The sequence below is a fragment of the Miscanthus floridulus genome, chromosome 5, assembly GCF_019320115.1.
Source record: "Miscanthus floridulus cultivar M001 chromosome 5, ASM1932011v1, whole genome shotgun sequence".
NCBI lineage: Eukaryota > Viridiplantae > Streptophyta > Magnoliopsida > Poales > Poaceae > Miscanthus > Miscanthus floridulus.
The window spans coordinates 673,439-701,047 of record NC_089584.1 but is presented as its reverse complement, the minus strand read 5'-3'; the positions used below and the strand labels follow the sequence as shown (position 1 = coordinate 701,047).

General features: G+C 44.4%; 4 protein-coding genes and 1 pseudogene across 5 annotated transcripts; 1 reads left to right on the top strand and 4 right to left on the bottom strand.

The window, feature by feature from the left end:
• Positions 1–1,021: 1,021 nt before the first annotated feature.
• On the bottom strand, positions 1,022–4,127 carry LOC136451286 (uncharacterized). Of its 2 annotated transcripts, none has more exons than XR_010758577.1 (7): positions 3,764–4,127; positions 2,254–2,359; positions 2,033–2,095; positions 1,858–1,905; positions 1,628–1,734; positions 1,462–1,525; positions 1,022–1,277 (listed from the first exon to the last, which is right to left on the bottom strand). XR_010758577.1 is itself a non-coding variant. In XM_066451994.1 (7 exons), exons 2-7 carry the CDS (start codon positions 2,353–2,355, stop codon positions 1,237–1,239), a joined length of 372 nt encoding a protein of 123 aa, XP_066308091.1. In that variant the 5' UTR covers positions 2,356–2,359; positions 3,764–4,114; the 3' UTR covers positions 1,022–1,236. The 2 variants fall into 2 exon arrangements, 1 of the variants encoding a protein (XP_066308091.1); XM_066451994.1 differs by having other exon boundaries at positions 1,681–1,734; positions 3,764–4,114.
• A 1,367-nt stretch (positions 4,128–5,494) lies between these two features.
• Positions 5,495–6,476, bottom strand: LOC136553231 (glucan endo-1,3-beta-D-glucosidase-like). Its single transcript, XM_066544608.1, has 2 exons — positions 6,344–6,476; positions 5,495–6,099 (listed from the first exon to the last, which is right to left on the bottom strand). The coding sequence occupies exons 1-2, from the start codon at positions 6,417–6,419 to the stop codon at positions 5,810–5,812; spliced, it is 366 nt and encodes a 121-aa protein (XP_066400705.1). The 5' UTR covers positions 6,420–6,476; the 3' UTR covers positions 5,495–5,809.
• A 2,751-nt stretch (positions 6,477–9,227) lies between these two features.
• On the bottom strand, positions 9,228–10,939 carry LOC136553230 (uncharacterized). The gene is made up of 4 exons (XM_066544607.1): positions 10,633–10,939; positions 10,486–10,553; positions 10,064–10,185; positions 9,228–9,905 (listed from the first exon to the last, which is right to left on the bottom strand). The coding sequence occupies exons 1-4, from the start codon at positions 10,928–10,930 to the stop codon at positions 9,365–9,367; spliced, it is 1,029 nt and encodes a 342-aa protein (XP_066400704.1). The 5' UTR covers positions 10,931–10,939; the 3' UTR covers positions 9,228–9,364.
• A 905-nt stretch (positions 10,940–11,844) lies between these two features.
• Positions 11,845–12,493, bottom strand: LOC136451234 (AT-hook motif nuclear-localized protein 21-like; annotated as a pseudogene).
• A 1,688-nt stretch (positions 12,494–14,181) lies between these two features.
• On the top strand, positions 14,182–20,310 carry LOC136451233 (uncharacterized). Its single transcript, XM_066451957.1, has 3 exons — positions 14,182–14,449; positions 17,892–18,680; positions 18,794–20,310. Exons 1-3 carry the CDS (start codon positions 14,182–14,184, stop codon positions 20,308–20,310), a joined length of 2,574 nt encoding a protein of 857 aa, XP_066308054.1.
• The last annotated feature ends 7,299 nt before the right edge of the window (positions 20,311–27,609 follow it).

Sequence of the window (27,609 nt, the reverse complement as noted above, 5' to 3'; positions counted from 1 at the left end):
GAGGTTCCAGAACAGTGCCAAACGGAGGGAGGTCGTCGAGCTGATCTGCCAATACCTCAAGGCCAAGTTCACCGGCACCGCACCCTCCGTAATCTGATACGGTCTGATCTGATTTGCACTTTCTTACTTGACCTCACTTGAAAAAACGAATTTTGTTGTGCAACGGTACCAGATTGTAAACGTATATGTCTCCTGTTTTTTCTCTGCCGTTTTAAATTATTTTATTTTATAATAAAAAATGATCGGGGCTTCGTTTTTTAAAGATGATTGGCAAGTGACGTGGGTGTCATGGTCTCATGGACCTGCAGACCCCATGCTGCACTCCTTTACGCCAATTGAAGTGGTCCACTGCTTAACAAATATGAAGGAGATTTTTAAGGGCTTTAACTGTTCCAGGTGACCTTCAATCTGCTTTGTTGATGCTCAGCCTAAGCTATTTGAGGAGAAAACTCAGTCAGGTCTCCATTCCATATTTCGTTGTTTTCACAAATCTAAATGCATCTATTTTCTCATTGCAGTTTTCCGTAGAATTACCCTTTAGCACTTAGCAAGGCCATATGCAGCTCAATGTTGGAAAACAATTGTTGGGAACATTGTCCATTTTCATCAAGCAAACCACAAGTTTCCATGGCCATCGGCTCCTTTCTCCATCAACAATCAAATAAGACCACTAGGTGGCATTGTCAAGCACATGATGGTCCTCTAATTCAACAATAGGAGAGCGAAGTATGAAGATGAACATGATATGCGGGAGAACAATGGTAAATGTTGTAAAAAATAGCATTACCATTTCTCTGATGTTTATGATTTTTTCCATGAATCGCACGTGCATGGCTACTAGTGATCACCAATAACAGTAATAATAACACATAGATGTTCAACAATACACACACTTTATTTAATATATATACGTTTATCCACAGATAATAAAAATACTATGCTGTTTCTAAAAAAAGATAATAAAAATACTATGCAGTAATTTATATATAGTACTCGTAGTACATAATAGGCCATCTCATCATGCATATCAAATGTTCAACTCATTAACCCAGCAGTGAATCATTTAGTTTCATGTATATGTATAGAGATGAATCACCCTCTGTCCTTCAATTGCAAAGGAAAAATACAACACTTGACATATACTGACGACTTCCTCATCAATCAATTCAGGCAGTGGCCAAAGCAAGCTGCGATTCTGCAACAACCGTACCCACGTCCTACAGATTCAACTCCACTTCAGTTGATGCTCATATCCTCAGCACCAGCACCATCTCCGTCTGCAACCATGCATGTTACTATGTTACAAACAATACAGAGAACTAGCGCCCATCTTTCATTTACTACTCTACCAGTAAACCTCTATATATGCATATACTCTGCTTAGATTATCTTAGCTCTGTTTTGCTTGTGCACAAGGACCAGAATCAAGCTATGGCATCATCAACAAATCAAAGTACATACCCTCGTTTTCTGACGAAGTGTAAATAGAGCGCCTTGCACGTTGTTGCTGCTGTTGGCGTGTTGGCTGAAACAATAAACACAACATAATGTCATCCACAGTACATCAGTGTGTTGAACAGGGGATCGGAGTGAGTAATTTTAGCTGAACCTCAACCAGAACACACACCATCACTTAGGCTTTGGCCATATGTACATTACATATAGATAGCAGAGTGATACCTGCAGCTTTGGCCTAAGTGCCTCCAGTGGTCCTTTTGGTTTAGCGACACCTTGCTGTACACAACCAAAGTGTCATGCATGGTACTAATTCATGCAAGTTCCAAACTTGCGCCCTCAACTCGCTAGATCAAACGTACTGAAGCCACAGAAATTAAAGAGAAGGGTAACAGCAAATACATTTCCTAGAGCCCAGTCAGCAGAATCAAAGTAGGCCCGCTCATGATCCTACAGTTACAAAAAGAGATTTTTATTACTGACCACAGCACTTAACTTATGCGGATGTTATCTGGTTCTGCTCCCCTCCTATTTCATCTATCTTGGGATAACGTGAAAAAAAATGTCAGCAAGGAACCTTTGAGATGAGTGGTGGTTTTTTTGGCATTAGTCCTCCAAACTTCTTCTTGATTGCTTCTTCCTATCCATAGAAACATTATTATGTTCAGTACAACCTATCATGCCACTTACTTAAAGCAATTTGGATGGATGGTTATTCCATCACCAATAGAGTGCAGGGGGTGCCATTGAAATTACTGTACCTACTGTATAATCTCCAGGACTAGTGCAGAAAATAACCTGTTGCTGAGCTGAGGGCATAGAATTGTCTTCAGTTTGGTCCATAGGTTGAGGATTTCCATCGAGTGCAGCAGGCGCATTGGAGTCCTTCATCTCCGACATGATGCTATTTTTGTGTTTGTTGTATATTAGAGAAAAACAAGAAGCTAATGTCATTATGTCAACGTTTACATAAAAAAAGGCATGCATCATGGCAAAAGGGCAAACTTATATAAGGCATAAAGTTGTGGACACATACATAACTCAAGAAAGGACGAAGAAGCTGATGGAGGAAATAATTGTGTAATAATGTCAATGCAGTATATGGCTTAGAACAGAAAGGCAAACTAAGTGGTGCTTTCTGAATAGGTAAGGCAGCATGTTCCTATTCTTTTGGTGTTGAACAAATTACTCCAGCATCCCCACCAGCTGATAACATCAATAGCTCATGTTCAACAGATAAGTGTCGTGGAAATGCGTATGTTGCGTTGGATTTGCGGTCATACAAGAAGGGATCGAGTTCGGAACGATGATATACGTGATAGATTAGGGGTAGCACCAATTGAAGAAAAGCTTGTCCAACACCGGTTGAGATGGTTTGGACATGTCCAACAAAGACCTCCAGAGGCACCGGTGCGTAGTGGAATCCTAAGCCAGGATAGTAACGTGAAGAGAGGCAGAGGAAGACCGAAGTTGACTTGTGTAGAGGCAATAAAAAGAGACTTGAAAGGATGGAATATACCCAAAGACTTAGCCTTAGATAGGAGTGCTTGGAAAACAGCTATTCACGTGCCTGAACCTTGATTGCTTTTGCTGGGTTTCAACTCTAGCCTACCCCAACTTGTTTGGGACTTAAAGGCTTTATTGTTGTTGTTGTTGTTGTTGTTGTTTAAAACATTTTGGTGATGCATGTTACTTGACTTGGCTTCTCTTTCCTAGTAGTAGTGAAGAAAGAGATCATGTATGATTATTTGAGATATCAACCCCCCACCACCAATTGTGTGTTTTCAGCCTTTCACTACGTGTGATGGATGTTTGAAGGATCTGTGTGTGTGATGTTCACTCATCAGTTAGTGCGATATCCAGAGAAGAAATAGAGTATAGTAACAAGTAGTAAAGGAAACTGGTATGACATGGCTTTGAAAGGTGACTTGGAACATACAGTAGTGTGCATGCATGTGAAGTCAAAAAAGTGCCTGCGGTTGAATCTGAAGCATACAGTAGTTAGCTAAAACAAGGACCCCAATTATGGTCGTAGGACACATGTGTTTATACATAGAGTAAGTTAAATTTAACAAGGGGATCCATCCAATTGCGGTTGGATTTGGGTGTCCAGAGCGAAATTGTTGGTTCTCGTAACATGGACGCCACGCAGCAAAGCAAAGTAATCCATCCATCCATATTCCATCCGCATGATTGAAATCGGAGATTTGGGGTTGAGGAGGGCTTGCTCATAGAGTAACAGTATGTACTGTAATAATCAATCCATGGAAGCAAGCAAGCAGCAAGCAGAGGTAGGGCGGTTGCTTACCAGAGCAGCACAAGGAGAAGCGGAGGGGACGGGATGAATCTCCTGCGGTCCGTCTGGTCAACAGCACAGCACAACTCGGGACAGGAGTGAGGAATCGAGTCCAGTACAGAGCAACCACGGCGGGGCCAACACAGCACTCAGCACAGCACGGGGATTTTGAATTTGATCCAATCCAAGGAGAATTGAGGACGACGAAGAGTCCGCCGCTGCTGCTGCCTGCTGGTGGTGGAAGAGAAGAGGAAGGGGAAGGCCGGAAGGGAAGGGTGATTTGGATGGATCGGTGCCCGATCGGTCCGGATCTGGATCAAGCACACAGGGACTCAGGGAGAGCGTGTGGGGTGGGTCCTCCCTTGCATTGCACATGGCTGGCATCGTTGTTGGCTGGGTCCTCCCACTCCCATGGGTCATGCATATGATGATGATGGGGACTCCATTGGGGACATACGTTCGTTGATTGATTTCTGGGCTGATTTAGGCTGACTGGTGTTGTTTGTTGAGAGAGGAAAACATTATTGGCTAGTTGAATAAGTCTGGCTGAAACCAACAAGCGAACAGAGTGATATACACTTTGGGTCTGAGCTTACGTAAAAACCTTTACGGACTCTTTAGGGGTGTCCTTAGGCGTGTTGTATTGAACTATTTCTCTACCTTAATACAAGACGCGTAAACATTTTGCGTGATCGAGAAAAACTATCATGCAAAAAAAAAAAGAGGGGGCAGGACCCACACGGTTTCAGTCTACTATTACACTGTAGTGTATTTGGCACTAGCTCCAAAACAAAAACAAAAACAAAAGGCGCCATAGCCATACTTTCAGGCTCAGACGGTGTGGTTTTTGTATTTGATAACAAAAGAACAAAGAGTAGCTCGCAGCAATGCAAATTGCAAAATGCAAGAGGATGATGGATGGATGCATGGTTGATGATGTACTGGCGGAATTAATGAAGAAAGATACGGAATTGACGAAGCCGCTATGAATATGATCCAGCGCTAGCTAAGCTACTTACTGTATAATTTAGCCAGTACAGTACAACCAGATCGATCTCACACTCACAGTACGAATGCATGCATATGATGGTCCCCTTAATTCTGCAGATGCTTCATGAAGATCACTGGTTATATAGATCAAATCTGCGCTACGACAAGGGATACATACTCCTGATGATGGAGCCAAAAAAAAAAAATCTTCCTCGTTGTTATTGCGATTGCCACTCTACAGCAGTGCGCGGAGCGTGAATCAAAGTTAAGGAGGAGCCAATTATGCCGTAGCATCCTTGAACTACCACTTGAGAGCAGCTTGTTGTTCTGCTGCAAGCGTATTATTTATTACTGGCACAGATATACTCATATTATTACTACTGCATCTCTACTATTGTATGACTAACTTATTTGCTCGGACAGTCCTACAGCTTTGCACTGGCTAACATGGCGGAGCTTGCACATCCGCAGCATATATCCTCATTTTTTTTTACGTGGCTCCACCGTTGCTCTGCAGTCAAATTATACGATACTATTGCACTTCTTTTTTTCTAAGGATAAGGATGCCATGCGTTGATGTGGATACTATTGGCTTGGCAGTGATCTCTCTGGACGCTACAGCCAGCGATTGGTATATCATGATCAATCTGAGATGGCAGATTTATGAATGATTGTTGTCTTCCTGATGACAAAAGAAACAAGCCCATGCACCACTTTAGTTATTTTGCTCAATGTACCATTACCATCAATCTCGCTAAGACGCTTGGAAACTCTTTTTCATCTCATCGATCAAAAGAGAAGAAAAAAAACCCCTCTTTTTCTTTCATTTGCAATCACCTTGTCCTTGAATACACAATCACATGCATGCATGCATCTCCAAACGTAAGCTTAAGCTGGTATGGTTATATATCTATGGGGGCACTCATCTGGATGCATGGAACAATACAAGGGAGAGTAACTTTTGCTAGGACGCGACACAATTACGCAACACAACACAGGGATTAGATTTTCATTCATCGATCGACCTCTGCAGCTCTACAACTGAGCATCGGAGAGGAGGGCAATCGATCAGTAGTAGGTGCAGGAGCCATAGCTGGGATCGGACTGCACCACGAGCGCCGAATTGTTGAAGTAGCAGTTCCAGGGGTGCCTGCCATTGGCGGCGTAGTAGAGGTTCATGGCCACGGCGGCGCGCGACGCCAGGTTGTCCGGGTAGTAGCACGGCCCGCCCTTCTGGATCACGGCGCAGCTCACCTGGGAGCACGCGTAGTTGAGGTTCAGAGACAGGATATCCTTGGACGCCGACGGCTTGGCCACGCACCACGTTTTCTGGGCATCAGCAACGCCAACGCTGCTTCCTACAAAATCAAAACAGTTCCAATCAAGCAATTCCAAATGCCAAGGCAGCACAAGCTACTGGTGGGTACTGGAGCACTATCAATCAACAGTTGACACACAGCACGGCAATCCCCAAAAAGGGAAACCTTTACTCTTATGAATGAAATGGAACAAGGAGAAAAGTAGAGGAAAGGGTGTGGCAGAAAAGAAAGTGGGGTTCAGAAATCAAAAGAAATTAAAACCAATAACCGGCAGTGAAATTACCTGAGCTGAAGTAGAGGAGCACAAGCCCCAGGGAGAGGAGCAGGAGCCGCGCAGATGGCCGAGCACCTCTTGCCATCTTGCTCTTGCTCTTGATCTGCAGCAGGCTAGAGCTGGGCTGGGTGGACAGTGCACTCGTTGTCGTGGAGACAGGCCACTGAGATCAGATGGAGTGCTCTGCACTGCACAGGACGCCTGCCTGCAGCTTCTCTTCTGGTTTATAGAGAACAAGTCCTTGGACCTTTGGGTGGGGGGAGGTTGGGAAACGGAGGAAATGTACTCCCGCACCGCACCCGCTGGACCTTGAGTGGAGCTGAGTAGGTGACACTCTGCTCTGCTTTGCATTTGCATTTGCTTTACTTGCTGGACGGTCATGCTACACGCACACACAGGTAAGGTCTCTTCAACCCAAGGCAACCTACCATGTGCTCCTGCTTCAGCTCCATAGCAAATACTGCTGCCGATTTTGTTCTGCTCTTTGCATCTCTCCCTCTCAAGTCTGTCTCTTAACTCTGCAGTGGCCTTTTCTTGGGTCCCTCACTTGTCACTTCACCTCACCTCATCACAAAGCTTGCCTTGGTGGATCCCGACTTCTACTGCTTTCCTTCCTCTGTCCCCATTCCTTGTTATGTAGTCAAAACAGCCAAACAGGTGTTATGCAATGGGGGATAGAGGCACTGCTCCTCCTGTTCATGATTCTTCCAGACGTGAGTTTACTTCCCTATCTTTTTACTGATGGCTCTACCAGAGATCATATCTGTTCACTTTAGTACCCACAGAGTTCCTCTGTATTTACTGATGGCTCTACATGCACAACATGCTCCATACCAAAACCAAACAAAAAGTCATGATGATTACCAAATCATACATTACTCTACCCATGTGGATGTTCCATAACCACCAATGAGGTAGATCCAGAAACCAATACCACCTGCTGCCCGTAAAAGATGTTGAATGCATATACCTTGCTTGCTCTGTTCCTCCTCCTTGTCTATACGCCTTTTCTATCTGCCTTTGCCCTTTGCTCTTCCTCTTATTCCCATCCACATTTGTCCCCTTGCCCTGCAACACCAATTTTGCCCACTTCGCATGGAAAGATTGAATTGATTTCAGCCAGATATATATTTTCAACATTTGGAAACCTTGATTCTGAAAGAAAGAAAGAAAAAGCAGGTTATATAAAAACTTCATGTGAACACCAATCAAGATCAGTAGAGGCAAACACAAAAGAGGTCAATAATATTCTCATGTCACACGATACTTCTCAACTGAAAAAAAGAACAGTATGCCACAAGCAAACCAAACACATGATGGCTATCTATAGGTCAGGCCATCTAGTGCCAAACACATGCCCTGCCCTGTATATTTCATTATCCTTGGGCAGTTGGGCCTTACCACAATGGCAAATATCAAAAGCCTACCATTGCTTATTTGCTTACGTATTATGCAGGTTGCTTCTAAGTTCTAACAGAAAATATTTGGTTAACAAAGGCAATATAGTAGTCTCAGGCTCTTTGCCCACAAAAAGTGCCATCCAATCCCAAAGCAGTCAGCAGAAGCAATGTTAGATCCCGTATGCCAGGTAGCTTAAGTTCAGTGCTATCTCTGCCTGGATCAAGGAGAAATTAGACAAAACAAACTCACCGTTAGATGCCGTTACAAGACAAAGTGCATGCCTCCAGAACATCATAAACAGCTAAAGCTCACTTCGCGGAAATGATAACCATACATTGGAGATGCCCTAAGGAGGCAGCAAAGGTGGTTGTGATGTAAATTCTTCAGCCACACTAAAGTCAGTATTGCTTCCATATGTGAGCATAACAGGCAAATCAGTAACTAAACTACTAAAGCTTTATCCCTTTGACATCAAATCGTTAGTGCACACTTTGCAAGATTCTTTCAGTCTTGTAATGCGGATATCATTACAAAAGTGAATGCCAGCTAACAGATTAGCTTGCCATCCCTTTACACAAATGCTGTAATATAAGGATATCATGACATTACTGTAATACAGTAATGGATGGCAAAGCTTCAGAGCCAGACATAAAAAAGTTTAAATCAATACACATAAACATCTTCTGCATGCTACAATGTGACTGTAGATGGAAGAAAAAAACACCTTCCAAAATACATATTACACCAACAGTTAAACATAACACCTAACCGTATTACTTCTGCAAGCACCCAAGCAGTAAATCAAACACTACACATGCTGTCTGCCTGAGACCTACATGCATTCGATTTTCATATGATCATATCAAATCGACAAATAAGGTGATTCTTACGCATAACCTTCTGTATCAATATGATGATGAGATAAATGTAGAATTGGCCACTGTTACAAAATCCAAAAAAAAATACAGCGCAAATAAAAGATAAACCTACAGGTATAATTGTCTCACAGTTGCCTAAAACACATGGATTTGGAAACTATAACAACTTTTAGAAGCATAAACATTTCACAACCTACAGTTGAAGATGAAGGGCATGTTATCTGAAGAAAGAATGCTATTTCTTTCAGATTTGCATCGATGGGTTTTCATATGGAAAAAATGCAGAAAGAGATATATTAAGGGCAGCCAAACTCACTTGGATGTGTATTCGATGCTATATCCTCCATTGACCAAACACCATGGGTATGCTTATCTTCTGGATCCGTTCACTTTGAGTTTGAGGACATCTTTGCTAGTTTTACAAGTGTTTAACAGTTTTGACTTGAAATCAAGGAACAAAACGCAATGTTATCAAAAACAAAAAAGGAACAAAACACAATGGAATGGGATGATGTTATGTACATATATATGTGCATTCATATATATATCATAAGGTGCTCTCCTCGTACACACATGGGAGATAAGAGAAAATGTGTAGAGAAAAGCGGCAGCAATGACTTGTATGATAGGAAGACAAAACAAGCTCCTGCCATTCTTGAATTCAATGAGAAGATTTCACACCTCTCGCTAATAATGGGTCAGATTACATGAGGACCTGGAGAGGGAGGGAAAACACAGCTACAGTTGCTCTTCACTCACTAGACACGAGAAATACAACATCTGGCAGTGAAGCCCCAAATACCTGGGCCAGCGCTAGCTTCTGCCTTTTGTTGAGCCTAGAAAATTCTTGGCCCCTGCGGTTGTCGCCATTCAATAGCTTGCGCCCGTCATCTACTGCTTTCCTTCTCAGGGAGCACAGCTGCGCCGACGCTTCAGCTGTAACAGCGCCATCAGCTTCAGCTTCCGCTTCATCTGCTCCCCAGTCCAACTCGTCATCATCTTTGGCAGGCTCATGTGTTGTTGATTCATGGGCTTCATGGCTTCCATCTTTGGCAGGCACACAGTCCGTGTCGCTGCTTGTGCCCCACCATTTCATAGTTTCACAAGACAAGCCAGATGATGGGAATCCGTACTTGAAATCATCCATATAGCTAGGGATGGCCTTGGCTTGGCTACCATGGGCCAAGCTTGGTGATGCATTCTGTTTACCTGCTGGGGGCGAAACTGAAATTTGTCCTGCCTTAGAACTGCCCTGTTGAGACTTTGCCACTCCTTGGGAAGTGCTTGATGACCTATAAACATGTCCAGTCCAGTCCAAGTGTGAGATGAATATGATGCGATCTGTTTCACAGATCAATTTCCTTTTTTTTTTCCAGGAGAGAAGAAGGCACAGGCAGCAACTAAATCACAAGAATCGTCTACCAAGGCCTCAGGGGAAAGCATTACTCACACTACTGATGGGCCTGATGCACTGGAAGCCTTTTGTTTCGCGATTTTTGATAACTCAAGGAGTTCCTTGGCTTTGTCTCTATCAGGACCTTTTGTGTCGTCCCCAGCTTTCCCAGAAACAAGCTGCAAGAGTAAAACTACAAATGACCAGACAGAATAAGAAATCAAAGCAGAGGTATTAAAAGTTGTATGGACCAACGCAACTCTGTTTAGAGCAGATACACGAGAAAACGTACATGGGGCTGGCTTTGAGTAATCCCCCTATGGCCATATGAGATTTTAAGACATGTCCAGCATGGAACTACTTGATTCAAAATGTTGTGTGCTTATTATATCACACAAAAGTAGTAGTAGCATACAGTAAGATTTTGCAGGCGTAGACATGGTAAGGACAAAGCACACACTTGTCCCATAGGAATTTACCTTACGATAGGGCCACCTAACAATCCCGTGGGTGCGGCAGATCCTCTTCAAGACACTAGTGCAGACTCCTGCAGATAAGAGGAGCATGCAGGGTGAAGGGAATTGGAAGCAGCGCGCAAGGCACAGGCATGGATTTATTGTACATACCGAGGATGGAGGCCGCCTCGGCGATGGGGAGGGAGAAGAGCTTGGAGATCTCCTCGTAGGACAGCGAGACTCTGGTAGGCTTCTGCTGGGGCGCCGGTTGCTGCGCGGGGGCGTCGGAAGCCATGGGAAGGAAAGGGTGGTGGGCTGGTGGCTTAGCTTGGCGCGGCGCAGGAGGATTTGAAGCGGGAAGCAACGAATCGAAGGAGAGGAGGCGGGCGGAGCGGCGGGGGAACGGGGAAGCAAGGGGGGGTCCGACCGCGACCGGCCCGGCGGCGCTGACTCCACTCGACCGATTCATTCCCTTGGGGAAGGGGAGTAGGACGGGCAGGTGGGCCTTGTTCATCAAAGGATATATCAGGGCGTGCAATACGTGACTGGGCCAGTTTTCCGAGTCATCAGGCAGGCCGGTCAAGCTATTTCGACCCATGTCTAATAACCCCCTATCCATATCCTCCCTAATTAATACTCTCTCCATTCAAACTATAAAATGCTCTGGGATTTCTAGATACATATGCATGTATACACTATGTCTAGATATATAGTACAAACAATATATATAGAAAATCCAAAATGTCTTATAATTTGGAACGGAGGGAGTATTGAAGAGGCTAAGATTTTTCTTCATCCTTCATCATACACAACCGCTCAATAGGGATCCGACAAAGCCAATCTCTCTCATGCTCGGACATGTTAGAGTAGCATGTCCAAACATAGCGCAGAGTATGATTCTAAAATGAATTAGAGTAACAAGTGTTTTCATGGTCTACCATTCTCCTTCACACCCTCACGAGTTAAGTGTTCAGGCATAGTGCGAAGTCCGATCTCAAAATGAATTATCTCGTACCCATACAAGTTAGAGCAACATTCGTCCAACCATAATATGGAGTTCGATTTTAAGGCGGATTGAAATGTATGACGTGATCACTAAATAAAATCTCCGAGCCACAAGTTATACAGATAACTAAACAACCTCAACATCTCGTTGCAATGCACTTAGTATATACATAACAAGAAGAGAAAAATATATATTACTGCAATTTTTGTTGTTTTTGGAGAAAAAAAAATCATAATTAATAGTAGCTATTACATATACGTTCTTGCACGGGGTGGATCTTTTTGAGAGCAGGTTTCAAACAACATCTGAATGGAATCTTCTTGTCCGTGGTCAAGTTTAAACTCGAATTGTAAACGAAGTTGCTGTAAATCAATTGATTAAATTCGCCAGAGATGGAAGCAAGGCTTTCGATCAGCTATTGGCGCCAAGCTGCTGCTGCTGCTTTCGGCACACTGCAGCCCAGCTGCACGCCCGGTGGTGTCCATGCACGTCACAGCCCTGCTGAGCCTTCCCGGCCTCCTCCCCCTTGGGCAACGGCAGCCTGTCCAGCGCCGCCGCTACAAACGTGGCCACCATGACCACCACCGGCCCTGCGGCCACCAGCCCTCCCAGCGCAACGCCGCCGCCCAGCACGCTGCCCCGCGGCCCCGCCAGGAACACCGCCGTCCCCGTGGCTGCCGCCGACCCAGGCCCCGGGAACGGGAAGAAGCAGCCGGCCAGGCTCAGTATCTCCATGGTGCCGCGGAGCACCAGCGCGGGCTCCCGGAGCACCACGTCCGTGACGTGCCCGGCCGCGCCCAGCACCAGCGCGCCGCGCCGCCCACGCCGCGCGAACGCGGAGACGCACGACAGCACGTCGCGCCCCGCGGGCACCTCCACCACGTGGGCACGCATCGCGCTGGGGCACTCGTGCGCGATCACCACCGGCGGCTTGCTCTTGCTGGCCCGGTTCTGCTTGGAGTTGGAGCACGACGCGGGCCGGCGAGGGAGCTGCTGGTGCCCCGTCATCGCACTCGCGGTGGCCATTGCCCGTGCGGCCGTGCCTGCCTGCAAACAACGGTGAGGGGCTGAGGGCGGTCACATCTATAATCTGTTGGCTTGGCATTTAAAGGTGTTCGATCGTCTTTAATGTTCATCCAGGCCGCATAAGCACAAGCAGAGGCTAGCTGTCTGTTAACAAGACAAATAAGCGTGACGAATTATTTTATGTAATTGTGTGAGGTAGGTGCTGCTCTAGAGAGCATCCTAACAAGCTCCCAACTGTTACGCCGGAGTACTGATTTTCTAATTAAGTCTGGGCAAAAGCAGTAGCTTAGGCGTGTGATCAATTGCTCCAGCGTATTGCTACAGCTCACTGCGCATGTACTTGTTGTACACTTTGAATTCACCCTAGTTCATATAGCTTGTCATTTCAGTTGTGTACCTAAAAGGAGACAAACAAACCTAAATCAATACTTTCTCTGAGTCCAAATTAATGCTATGTATTTTAGATTACAACATAAGGTTGGTGCTACTAGATTTATCATGAAAATTAATTTCATAATAAACATTTGTCTCTATTAATTGACACATTATATTGTTTATAGAAATTGCTAGCCAAACTATAAGACAGATCTATATTACTCCCTCCATTCCAAATTATAGGATATTTTAGCTTTTCTATATACACAGTGTATCTATAAAAGACAAAACGTCTTATAATTTAGAACTATGGGAGTATTTGTTTTATCTATCCTACAAGTTTCCTTCATCTCTAACTAATTAATTGCGCAAGGATACATTGGAAGGCAAGATACGAAAGACTTCTATAAGATTTGGATTAAGTCCACTTTTGGCTCCTCAACTATTGGGTTCGTCTAATTTTGACCCTCAACTACAAAACCGTCTAATGCTAATACCCCAACTGTCAAAACCGTTCACTTTTAGCACCTAAGCGCGTGTGAGGCTGTTTTGTCCAATGTGAAGCGGTTTTGACCATCTCAATGACCTGTGGGGCCCACGTGTCATCGACTCAACCCCTCCCTCTCCATCCTCACGGCCACTCCCCCGACGCCTCCTCTCCCTGCTCGCGGCAGGGCGGGCGCTACTCCCTCACGCGGTGGGTGTGCAGCAACCCGGCGAGCACGGCGGCAGAGGGAGTTCTTCCCGCTGGCCATGCCGTCCGGCCCGCCGTGTGAGCTCACTGTAGTTGGGAGGAGAACTGCCATGCGAGCCCACCCTTCGGCTGCGCTGGGAGGAGGAATTGCCGAGTACGGCGAGCACAGCAGCACGACACCTCGGCGAGCTCGGCAGCATGGCTTCATCTTCGGCAGCGATGCGACATCCATGCTAGGAGGCCCTGCGCGGGCCAGCAGGACATCAGCGAGCACCTCAGCGGGCACCCCCAACGATCACGGCGAGCACCTCGGCATGCACCCCAATGAGCACGGCAAGAACCTCGGCGAGCACCTCAACTAGCACGCGCGAACCCCTCCTCCGCGACGCGCATGCCACGCCCTGCGCCACTCCAGCCCGCCGGTAGCCACTAGGAGGCCGCGGGCACCAGCGGGAGTAGCAGCGGCAACGGCGGGGCCGGGGATTGGCTCTGGCTCGGTCCATCTCAATTCCATGCCGTCTGGCGCCGAGGTGGCATGGTCCGCCGTCCGCTCGCCGGTAGGAAACCACCGCGCGCCTGTCCGCGCACGTGCACAGCTCTGCCGGATGCCAGCAGCGCCATGGCCAGCTCCGTCACCTTCTGTCCACGCACATCTCGTGCATGTGGCTATTGGCGACCAGCGCTGGAGCACACCGACGTACGGAGACAGCCGCTCGCCGCCGACAAGCTTGAGCAGGAACACGTCCCTGTCGTCCAGCGCCGCCACGGCAACGTCACAAGCCGCCGCGGGCATTCAGGCACCGTCCAGCTGTGCGACTACCGACATGGGCGCAAGCTTGGTCCGCGCCGCGTCAAAGCCTATGAGCCCGCCGAGTGCTGCGGCTGCGGTTTGTGCCCCAGCCCCGCCTTTGCCGAGTGGCTATAAAAGCCGATAACACGATTGCCATGACCGACCACCCGTCCCTTCATCCCTTTCCAAAATTCATCGTGCCCAATCCATCCCTCACCAATTCATCTCGTACACAACTGCCTCAGGTTCCTACCTATCTCTGGGACACAATCCTGACTACTTCCATGCAACAGCGTGCTCGTCCGAGTCAATCTCACCGCCGCGGCCACCATGGACACCGAACTAAGATCGCCATGGCCTCACTCTCCTTGCTCCACTTCTTCGAGCTATTTTTCATGATTTTGCTCCGATATGATGCCTTGGTCTTGCCTGCAAAACAGGTTAGCTGAAGGACCTTCACTGTTACGGGAAGGCCACTGCCGCCATCGCTGCGAACCGGCACACCGCCATACATGTGGCCAGGCTTCCTCGAGCCGTCTCTCCCGTAACCAACCCTACAGAAGCATTCACGGTGAGTCCCTATTTCTCATCCGCCTACCCGTTAAACCTCTACCGCCGCCGTCTCGTCGGAACGTAAGCGCCATCGCCGGTGAACCCGCGCTTGCATGGGCAGCCACGCTCTGCCCTCACCGCTACCCCAACTGCGCACTAGTGGCCTTGCAGACCTAGCGCGTGGGCTGCGCGCTCCTTGCGCCTCCCTCCCTCGCCGCCGGCGAGCCTCCTCCTGGCCGGATTGGCAGCCGGCCATCGCCCCCTGTGGCGTGCTCTGTTCTAGAGCCGCCCAGGGACCGGGAAAGGTGAAGACGAGGTTTTTATGGGTGCTAAATACAAATGTTATGACTCATGTGAATAGTAGTATGGAGTGAAGGTTAGTTTTATGAAAATCTTGGGTCTCTTATGCAAAATGCGCAGCGTGCCCTAGGCCTCCCCTCCTGGGCCGGCCTGCTTCCGCGCGTGGTCAAAACCACTCAACGTCGGTCAAAACAGCCTTGCCCCCACCCCAGGTGCTAAAAGTGAACGATTTTGATAGTTGGGTACAAGTACTAGACGGTTTTACAGTTGAAGGTTAAAATTAGACCAACACAATAGTTAAGGAACCAAAAGTAAACTTAATCCATAAGATTTTGTACTAGACAAGAGGCATATGCTTTTTACAATGCGTATGCTCGAGACAAGGGTTTCAGCATTGGAAGTAGTTCAAATAATATAAAAATACTACCACTGTAAAGAATATAACTTTTTTTATTGTTCTCATGCAGTGTGCAGGTATTAAATTAAATTTATCATATAATATTTCCTTCATGGTTGGAAATTGGAATAGAACATCATTCTTTTACCATTTTTTCTTTATCCGTAGGTATTGGTGGTCACGATAGAAGAGAAAAACCTTCTTCCAACTATAGTAAGCCAAAGACACGATGTATGCGCCAAGCACGCATGAAGATAAACCTTAGAGACGAATTCTACTACATCTATAAATTTGAGCATGAGGATAACCATATTCTTGCTACTTGCAGTCAATCCCATCATTTAAGATCCCAAAGGAGAATAACCGAAGCACAACTTGGAAGTATCGAAAATGCTAAAGCAATTGGTATTTCAAATAATTAAAGCTACTTTTGGTCTCATGGCATGGGATTATGGGAAGCAGGTGGAATTGAGAATCTTGGATTTACTCGTGAAGATATGAAGAATAAATTGTATTCAAAGATGTTATTGAAGATAAATCGAGGAGGTACTAGAGAAGTATTGAAATATCTAGAGAAGAAAACAACAGAAGATAGGAAGTCTTTATATTCCATTCACGATGGTGAGGACGACTTGATATATAAACATTTTCTGAACTGATTCTAAATGGTTGCAGACTATGAAGGTTGGGACGTTGTTTGCTTTTAAACAACATACACAAAACTAAATGATGGCACCCATTTAGTACGCTAGTTGGAGTGAATAATCATAATAAAACTACTATTTTTGATGTTGCACTTTTGTATGATGAAACTGCTGAAAGTTTTGTTTGTCCTTTCAAAACATTTTTAGCTACTATGTTAGGCACGAAGCCACATATCATTCAGACAAAGAGATGCAGCAATGCCAAAGGCAATCAATATAGTACTACAAATAGGGTTTGTATTTGGCATAGAACTAGAATGCCAAATACATTGAGCTCTCCTAGCTCCAGCGTAGGGCCACACGACATTGATAGGGGCAGCGGAGCGGGGCCACATGGACGGTGACCAGGCGACGGAGGCGGAATGTAGCTTTGCCGATGAGGTAGGAGTAGCAGACAACGAGCATGCAACGGGCCAAGGTCGGGATGACGTGCAAGTGCCATTGGTGTGGGTGTAGGGAGGAAGACGAAGCTTAGGAGGAAGACAGGTGGGGCCCAGGGATTACAGGTAGGGATCATAGCAACTATAGGTTAGATAATAACGGTGTTAAAATCTCTTCTTCAAACCAAACAAGGGCTGGGATGTTCCCATCTTAAAAAAAATAGGAATGGAACCATCTCACCCTAGCCACCTCTTCTTGAAACCAAACACATGGTATCACAACTAATTCATCCCATACTAACCGGTCCACATCCACATGAAAGTACCTGCTTCAACAACAATGATGTCAATGAAAGTGGTTTGCGAAAATTAGGACCCTAACACTGATTCAAGCAGTGACGGACCCACAGGGTATGCTGGGTGGGCCACTGCATACCCTGGGGTCCAGCAGTCATACATACATAATAGAAAATTTATACGTAGAAAGAGAGAGAGGAAGCAAGCAACGCAAGTACGCAACGACTCAGTTCGGCTTCTACGCTTCCGCACACGCGCATACCGCGGACGCGGAGTTTGCACCGGCCTAGGCCTGGGAGTAATTGCATGCGGAGAAGTTGAGTCGTCTGTCGTCGTCTTCGTCTCTACGCCAGCGCCCAGCGGCCGGCCACGGCGGAGCTTTGGCAATTGGCAGTTTGGCGACGGCGCGTCGGGCACTCGGGCGGATCGCGTCGCCGCGTCGGGCATCGATCGACGATCGGCACTTCGGGCCTTCGGCGGAGCTTCGACAGTTTGGCCCAGTTCGGCGCGGCGCGGCCGCATGGGCCAGGAGGCCCAGGACGACAGGATCATCCGCGGTACGCCGCCGACTGCTCGACTGATCGGCAGTTCGGCACTCCGAATCCGACGGCACTTAGTTGCAGACTTGCAGGACTGCAGGTATTGATGATCTTGTTATTTGTAAAAAAACTTTGTACTGTACTCGTATAGTCATATTTTTATTTATTTATTTATTTATGGGTGATTTCTTATTATTTCAATTCGTGTTCGTGAGTTTGTTCAACAGACCACTGATTAGCAATTTAGCATCAGTCGCATGTGACTATACTATTTGAGTTTCGCACGTTTGGTAATTATAAACTATTTTTCAGAAGAATTGTTGAATGATGAAGAGAAATGGTGACATTCGATCCTTTTTTTACGAAGCAGCAAAGAAGCCGGCTGCAGCTGCTTTGAACCCTACCCCACCTCCGGTTGAAACAGTTGTGGAAGAGCATAATCGAGAAAATAGAGCAGAAGTTGAAGAAATTGCAGATCCTTCACCCCCGCTAGCGTCATCGCCACCGCCACCGCCCGCATCAAAGCCATTGGTGTATGACATCAATCTTCTACCATATGATCCAGGTGAAAGGCTGCCCATAAAAGATTATCATGTTAATGATCAAGATGCAATCCGTAGAGCATATATTACTAAAGGTCCTTGCAAACCTTATATACATGATTTCCCGTATCGAAACATTGGAGACACACCTCGTCGATTCAGTTTACAATGGTTGTATAATTATGAGTGGCTTGAATATAGTATCAAAAAGGATTCTGTATTTTGCTTTATATGCTACTTGTTCAAGAAGGGCAATGGGTCAGATGCATTTGTTGTTAATGGATGGGATAATTGGAATATAGGAAACGCTGCACTCATCAAACATAGTGGTTCTAAGGCACACAAAGCAGCTCAGGAGAGGTATATTGGTTTTATAAATCCCAAGGTAGCAATTGATTATCACATTGACAAGTGGATTGATGAGGAGCTTCATCTTTACAAGAAAAGATTAACATATTCACTTAGATGTATCAAGTTTCTTTTGCTTCAAGGATTGGCATTCCGTGGAAATGATGAAAGTGAAGAGTCTAGCAACAGAGGCAACTCTATTGAACTTTTGAAGTTTCTTGCAGGAAATAGTGATGAAGTGAACAAGTATGTCTTGAACAATGCACCAGGTAATTGCACTTTGACTAGCCCAAAGATACAAAAGCAAATTATTCATTGTTGTGCCATAGAAACTAGAAAAAAATAATTGAGGAACTTGGTGATGAGCCCTTTGCAATTTTAGCCGATGAGTCTAGTGACATATCATATAAAGAACAACTAGCTCTTTGCTTGCGTTTTGTTGATAAACTTGGAAGGCCATGTGAGCACTTCATTGGAGTTGTTCATGTAGATGATACTACGTCTTTGTCACTTAAGGAAGCAATCAAAGGTTTACTTGATAGTAATGGATTGAGTATGACTCGGATTAGAGGTCAAGGTTATGATGGGGCTAGCAATATGAAAGGTGATATTAAAGGGCTGAAAACATTAATCATGAAAGAATCACCTTCTGCTTATTATATTCATTGCTTTGCACATCAACTCCAACTAGTTCTTGTAGCTGTTGCCAAGGGAAATACTGATTGCAAGACCTTTTTTGATCAAGTATCTATCTTGTTGAACATTGTTGGGGTTTCTTGCAAGCGTCATGGTATGCTTCGAAATGCTAGGCTGGAGAATGTCAACAAATCACTACAGTGTGGTGAGCTTGAATCAGGGAGTGGTTTAAATCAAGAGATGGGTTTGCCTAGGCCTGGTGACACTCGGTGGGGCTCGCATTACAAAACTATATGTAGCATCATCACTATGTATTCCTCAATCCATGATGTGCTCATTGAGCTTGGTGCTGATATTGCATATAAGGATGATTGGACAAAGATTCATTTTGTGCTTGGAGCATTTGAAACCTTTGAGTTTGTTTTCTTTGTGCACTTAATGTATGTTATTCTTGGATACACAAATGAGTTATCCGAGTGTTTGCAGAGAAGGGATCAAGACATTCTTAATGCAATCTCACTTGTTAATGTAGCAAAGAGCAGAATACAACAGTTGAGGTCTGATGGTTGGGATAAATTTCATAAGGCGGTCACTTCTTTTTGTATTACACATGGTGTCGAAGTTCCTGCTATGGATGATGCTTATGTGCCTTATGGAAAATCAGCAAGGTATGCCCGTGCTCGAAACCAAAAAAATGATGACCATTTTAGAAGAGAAGTGTACATTGGTGTCATTGATCAAATTAGTCAAGAGCTTGATAATCGGTTTGATGAGATCAACATGGAGCTACTCTCTTGTATGTCAGCCTTTAGTCCTTCCAAGTCCTTTGCTTCATTTGATGCACAGAAGCTGCGTAGATTGGCTGAATTTTATCCTAATGACTTCTCCAACAACAATTTGGTACAGCTAGAATTGCAACTTGATAATTATATTGATGACATGAAACGAACCGAATGCTTCCAAGGTCTAGACAACATTGTTGATCTCTCAGTTAAGCTTGTTGATACAAATAGGCACAAAGTGTATGATATGGTGTACTCGCTTCTCAAATTGGTATTGCTTTTACTGGTGGCAACTGCGAGCGTTGAAACGGTATTTTCTGCATTGGTTATAGTGAAAACAAAATCAAGGAATAAGCTAGGTGATATTGTTCTGGATGATTGTCTACAAACATTTATTGAGCGGGATATTTTCTTTCAAGTTGATGAAGATGATATAATTGAGACATTCATGTCATTGAGAAAGCGACGGATCAACAAGTAATATTGTAAGTCTCTTATATGGCTATATTTTAAAGTATTTTGTATTTCATTTGAACAATTTATATGGTTTTAGAATATGGTTTTACCGAATGAGAATATGGTTTTACCAAATTATATATGGTTTATCGAATTGCATAAGAATTTTTTTTTTTTGCTGCGCATACCCAGAGATAAAACCTAGGTCCGTCACTGGATTCAAGTTTAAATTGATGCCAGGAACCCACGTATACAGTGGGATGAAAAGTATACGTACGGCTGTACAAGAGACTTTTTGCATGCATTGAGTGAGAAGAAGAAAAAGCTAGGTCAGCACACCACACCACCTACTGCCTAGCCGAGCATGGCATGGATAAATTACACAAGGAGAGAGGTATGTGTAGCTCAGCTGAGAACTCCGATTCCGATACACAGACAGCATCGCGCTCAGTATCAGCTCTCTCAGCCTGCTGGTTAAAGTGATTGTACTACGTCCAAAGCAAAGCAGAAGAAACGATGCGATGCGCAGCGCAGGCATCTTGGACCGTTCCCGTTCGGTCATTCCCACCCTGGCCCGACCGGCGTTGACCGGCTTGTCCACACCGGCCACACCACACGTGTTGTAGTGCTGGCCCCGCCCAATAGGGACCTTACTGGAACTGCTACCACCCGTTGACTATTCCTCGCCCCAAGGACCATTCTCAATTTGACGGCAATATAAACTCGGAGGAGATAATCTATATCAGTATATCTTTTATTTGTCCAATAACACAACTAACCAACAAAGTGCTTTCTAAAAAAAACCAAGGAAGCTAATTACTGATTTTTTATATAGAGAAGCTAAGAAATAACCATCCATATTCATACTCTCTATATATGTCAATAAAAGGATGCAATTCTCACACAGTTTGAAGTTTAACCAAAGTTTTTTTTTAAAAAAAGTATAAATATTTATGATGCGCAACAAGTACCACTAAATTCATTACGAACGAAGACAACTTTATAATGATTGCTTATTTCAAAGGAGATCGTAGCCACCTCATTTGGAATAACATACCCCACTTGTCTATCTAGACTTTGAATTTTCTTTATCAAATAATTATATATGTAAAATATTGTTTTTTACTATATATAAACGAAATAGAATGCTTATAACTATAGTATCAATATAGAATGCTTATAGTCATCACCGTGAAGTGAATGTTTTCTTATGATGAATCCACATTCATACAAGCATGTGCCCTTCATCATCTGCATGATAGCACATGTATGTTTAAATTAATCATTCTGAATATATTAATGTCAATAGAATGGGATACTTCAGAGATAACATGTATATGGGTAATTTAACAATTTTTCATTATAGCACATGTTGGTAATTTGTAACGACCTGGATGAGTGGGAGGAAGAATTGGGGTGAATCGGTGAGCTTTATTGCGAACCGTAACAATGTTTGGATACAAGAGCGGATGAACCGCTGAAGAATCTAATGCTATTTCTATGAATCTATCAGCTAATCGGTTACCATTCTCCCCCTATCTCCTAACACTCGGCGGCTTATATAGCCAGCAGCCGTAGCTGTCAAGTAATCAACAACAGCTCATCACCAACCGTCGTTGACGGACACGCCACAATCACAGGGAGTCACTGCATCGCGGGTCCACCTGTCGGTCATAACATTCTCTCCGCCTTAAGAAATAGACTGTCCTCAGTCTGTGGACTCCTGAACTTGCTCCGGGGCAATGTCTGCTTCATCCTCCCAAGTTGCCATCTGTTCAGGCATCAAACTCCACTTTACCAACACCTGCTTCACCCGTCTTGAACCGCGCAAGATTTCCCTGGTGGCCAGAATCTTCTCCTGTTGCTGTACAAGCATTGGGTCTGTACTAACTGAAGTCAACTCCTCAGAGACAGTCTGATCTTTCGGAACATGCTTCTTTAGCTGGGATACGTGCAGTACATGATGAACTCTACTGCCTTCAGGAAGGTCCAGCTTGTAGGCCACATTGCCTATTCTTTGTAACACCTTGTAAGGTCCATAGAATCGAAATGAAAGTTTCTTATTGGACCTATCCGCAACTAATGACTGCACATAAGGCTGCAGTTTCATATACACCAAATCTCCTGGTTGGAACTCCCTTTCACTTCCGTGTTTATCTGCCTGGGATTTCATTCTTTGCTGAGCTCGTTGGAGTTGCATCTGAATGATTCTTTTGAGCAATTCTCTTTCTTTCATCCACTGCTCCAATTCTGGCACAACACTTAGATTCAGATTAGTGATGCCTAACTGCCTCGGGCTCTGGCCATACAATACTTGAAATGGTGACTACCCTAATGCTGAATGATAATGCATATTGTACCAGAACTCAGCAACTGATAGCGATTTGCTCCACTGCTTTGGGCAAGAGTGAACTATGCACCTGAGAAAGCCTTCCAAGCATTGATTGAGCCGCTCGGTTTGCCCATCAGTCTAGGGATGGTAAGCCAAGCTCATAAGCAACTAAGTGTCTGTCAGTCTGAATAACTCCTGCCATAGAGTGTTGGTAAAGATAGGATCTCTATATGAAATGATAGCTCTAGGAAGTCCATGCAATTTATAGATGTTATCCAGGAACAACTTTGCAATGTGTAAAGCAGTATAGGGATGATGTATAGCAATGAAGTGACCATATTTAGAGAATTTGTCCATCACCACCAATATAGCATTGCACCTGTCAGATGTAGGCAACCCTTCCACAAAGTCTAAGCTTATGACCTCCCATGCTTGTGATGGAACTAGAAGTGGTTGTAGTAGGCCTAGAACCTTGGTGTGTTCCACTTTTGCTTGCTGACATATGTGACACTGCTGAACAAATTGGTGTACTGACTGCTTCAAACTAGACCAAGCAAATAGAGCCTTAACTCTCTTGTAAGTTGCAGAAATGACTGAATGACCTCTAATTCCACTAGCATGTAGGGCTTATAGGATATGCTGCTATGCTAACTTATTGTGTCCTACCCAAATCCTGCCCTGGTATCTGATAACACCCTCTGTCAGGGCAAATCCCTTATGATTATTTTTAGATATTGCTAATTCAGCCAATAGCTTCTTATCTTCCAAATGTTCATCATAACCTTCTCTGAGCTGTTGCACCCAAGATGGAATGCACTCTGAAATAGCCACTATCTCCTGTCTAGCAGCACATCTGGATAAAGCATCAGCAGCAGCGTTGGTGATCCCTTTCTTATACTAGATTTGATAATCCAAGTCCATGAGCTTGACTAAAGCTTTATGCTAAATTTTTGAAGTAACCCTTTGCTCTATCAAGTGCAGCAAGCTTTTATGATCAGTTCTGATAAGAAATTTCTTGTGTTGCAAATATGGTCTCCATTTTTCTATAGCCATCAGAATGGCTAAGCACTCCTTCTCATATACTGACATAGCTTAGCTTCAAGGACACTGATGCTTGCTCAAGTATGCCTGAAAGGAGAGCATGATGCCTAAGAGGGGGGTGAATTAGGCAACTTAAAACTCCAACTCTAAACTATGGCCTCTTTTTCTAACCTTAGAAAAACCTATGCAAAAAGATAAACTTTCTAAATGTGCAACTATGGTTTTGCTAGTGTATTGCTATCTCTATCGCAAAAAGGAGTTATGCAAACAATGTAAATGCGGAAGCTAAAGAGTAAGGTAGAGATATGCAAACTCCCGTTCATGACTCTGGTATTTTTATTGAGGTATCGAGAAGCGCACAAGCTTCCCCCTACTCCTTGTTGGAGCCCCTTGCAAGGGCCAAGCTCCCGGTCAGGTAACTCCGTGGATAGCCTCGGGTCTTCCCCACACGCAAGTGGGTCTCCGACGTGCCTTCCGGCAAGCCTCTCCCAGATGCTCCCTGCCATCTTCATTATCAAGCTTTCGACCGAAACACCACAGGCCTTGTTCCCTTCGGTACACGGTGACAGCCACACCACAAACGCGGTTGGTGTGATCTCGCAAGACTACAAGCCCCTCCGATGTACAACAATGGTGCGCGCAAGCACCGAGTGGTAAAGAGGTATGCAAACCTCACTAAACACTAGGCCAAAACCTAGAGCAAGCACATAAGCGGTGGTCTAATTAACCTAAGCACTTCGCAAAAGCACCTATGCTAATCACCTAATGAATCACTAAGCACTATGCAAGTATAGATCACTAAAATGGTGTATCAACACCCTTGGTATGTTTCCTCAGCTCTCCATTGCTCAAATGGCTGGGTGGGGGGTCTATTTATAAGCCCCACTGAGAAAGTAGCCGTTGGGGGTGAAACCTATCTTTCTGCTACTGACCGAACGCTGCTGTCGTCCTGACCGGACGCGTCCTATCGTCCCGACCGTTGAATCTAGTGCGTTGATCGGACTCGGCGCTGAGTCCGGTCACCGTCGATCAGACGTGTCCGGCCAAGCTAGCGCCGCTCTAGAACCTCTCTAGACTCGATCGAACGCTACAGTTCCTACATTCGGTCGATCACCCTCAGCGTCCGATCAGTGCTAAGCTATTGTAGCGGTAGTGAACAGTGTCATCGTCACATCCGATCACTTGAATCCTCAACGTTCGGTCGCTGCTGCAGACGCCTGCCGTTGCCGAGCATCTTGATCGGACGCATCCGGTCGCTATAAGGACCGCGTTCGGTCACCTCTGTGAAGCTCGTTTCTTCATGCTCTTGCGTCCGGCTAGGTTCCCATCTTCGTGCTTGGACTTTGCTCGATATCTTGAGTTTTCTCTTGTGCTTCTAGGGTCTTGCTTATGGTGTTGATCGTGGGATCATCATGTCGCCTTCGTCCAAGTCACGTCTTGCACCCTATTGAACTACAAAACAATTACTTGCAAATTTATTAGTCCAATTTGGTTGTGTTGGTCATCAAACACCAAAATCCAAATTAAATGGGCCTAGGTCCATTTTCCTTACAATCTCCCCCTTTTTGGTGATTGATGACAACATGACCAAAACAAGCAAATAATAAAATTTTTGGAATTTAAAAACTATTTACTTGCTAGGATGCAATGCAAAGGGCAAGGTTCTGTGATGCTAAAAGATACCACATGTAAACATCTTTGGAAACTTATCTTGCCCTTGCAAATGTCCCCATGTGGCATTATGGATTTAAGCCTTCCCTAACTCCATAATCCACTATCCTCCCTTTCTCGGACCATTACCATTTGTAAATTATTATAATTAGGCTTGCTTTTGGTCCTACAAATTCTCCCCCTTTGGAATCAAACATCGAAAAGGAAGACCTTAGTAGCACAAGGGTAGGTCAAAATTTGCGATCCTTTGTATGTGGAGTGGAATAGGTCACAAAATTGGACTCTCACATTACATAGACTAAGCTCCCCCTAAATATATGCATACATATGATAGAGAACGTAGTTTATGCATAATTAGCAAATTAATGCTCAAGGGAGTTTAATCTATATAATGCATGGAGAAAACATATAAATACCAAAGTGAAATCAACATGATGATATCGGTTTAGAAATACCACATTTGGAAACCAATTTGATTTATACCACTTGCAATAGGTGGTGGATATTTGAAGTATGATGCTTAACTTCGGGGACTCCATTTTCCTTGCAATGAGACTACTACACACATGATAAGCTTGAAAAGGTATTAGTCTCAAAGCATCCAACTTGTAGAGTAACATCCCCCTAAATTTATGCACACAAGTATGAAATACTTATAGGAGACATGCAATAGGTGTTGGAGAGCTTGCTTGTTTCCTTTTTGTTTTTCTCTTTCTTCTTAGCTCCTCCCCCATTCTTCACCTTGCACTCATAGGACTTGTGGCCTTCCTTGTGGCACACGTAGCAAATCATGGTTTGTCCTTCATCAAGCTTCTTCACTCCCTTGACGGTGTTATCTTGATGAAGTTGGGCTTGCTCCGTTTTGCCTTTTACTTAAGTCAAGTCCTTGGTAAGGCGAGCTACTTCTTGCTTGAGTTGCTCATTCTCTATTGCGACCTCTTGTGTGTATATATTTACAACAACTTTCTCAACACAAACTTAGTTGTACAAGGATGAGTCTAAACATAAATCATTGCAAGAAATAGAAGCATCCTTTTTAGGCATGTCAAAGATAGAACTTTTATTTTTAGGTGCCTCCATGGGGGTAGAATCGACGACTTCAAGATTAGCAACTTTATTAGTTAGCTCATCACAATATTTGCACATAGTTTCCATTTTAGCGAGCAAACTTTTATAATCATTTTGTGAGCTAGCTAACTTTTCCTTTATTTTTTCATTTTTCCTTACAAGTTGCTCATCATTGATTGTGTAATTATTTGTGTTTGCACTAGTCTCAAGTTGCTTAATTTTAGTAGATAGCTCCATGTTAAGATTGGCAAAAGTTTCATATTGTTCAAGCAAAGTAGCATAAGCTTGTTGTGAGCTATCTAGTTTTTCTTGCAACATTTTTAACTTCTTTTGTTGACTAGTGCAAACTTTAGCAAAGTTAAGATTTTGTTGCACAATTTCATCATAAGAAGGTAGCTCATCATCACTATCACTATCATTGTCACTATCACTAGGGATAGGTTTTTTGTTACCTTGTGCCATAAGGCACACACGTGAAGTGCTTGATGATGAGTGCTTGTGCCCGCGCCTCTTGTGGTGGTCTTCTTCTTCACTTGAAGAATCTTCCCATGACCTTATTGATGTGAGGGCCTTGTCCTTGCTGCCTTCTTCTTTGTCTTGGGTGTGGGCTTGTTTGGACAAACTTCCACAAAGTGCCCTAACTCGCCATATCCATAGCATCATTTCTTTCTTTGCTCATTTCTTTGATTGGTGAAGACGAAATCTTGAATTTGGATGGGCATACCTTTGACATTGAGTTTTTGGATCATCTTCTCCACCTTGTTGATAAGCTTGATAGATTCTTCATCAAGGTCGGAGGTGGAGGAGGAAGATTGATCATCATCACTTGATTCGTCGTCATCATCATCCTGATCTTCTTCTTCATCTTCACTTGAGGAGCTTGAGCTTGAGCTTGTCTCAACTTGCATGACCTTCATCTTCTTTTTCTCACTACATGTGAGAGCTTTGCCTTTTCTTGATAAAGAGGCTTCTTCTTGACCCATCTTGCATGACATTTCAAAAGCCACTATCTTGTCAATGACTATGCCCGAGGTCATTGTGCTCAAGTCCTCCATGTTGTGAAGGATGGTGATGATGCTTGCATATTTCTTTTGTGGTAACACGGAGATGATCTTCCTCACGATGTCCACATCATCTAGCTTCGTTAATCCTATTGAATGAAGCTCATTGATAATTAGATTCAAACGAGAATACATATCACGAACAAGCTCA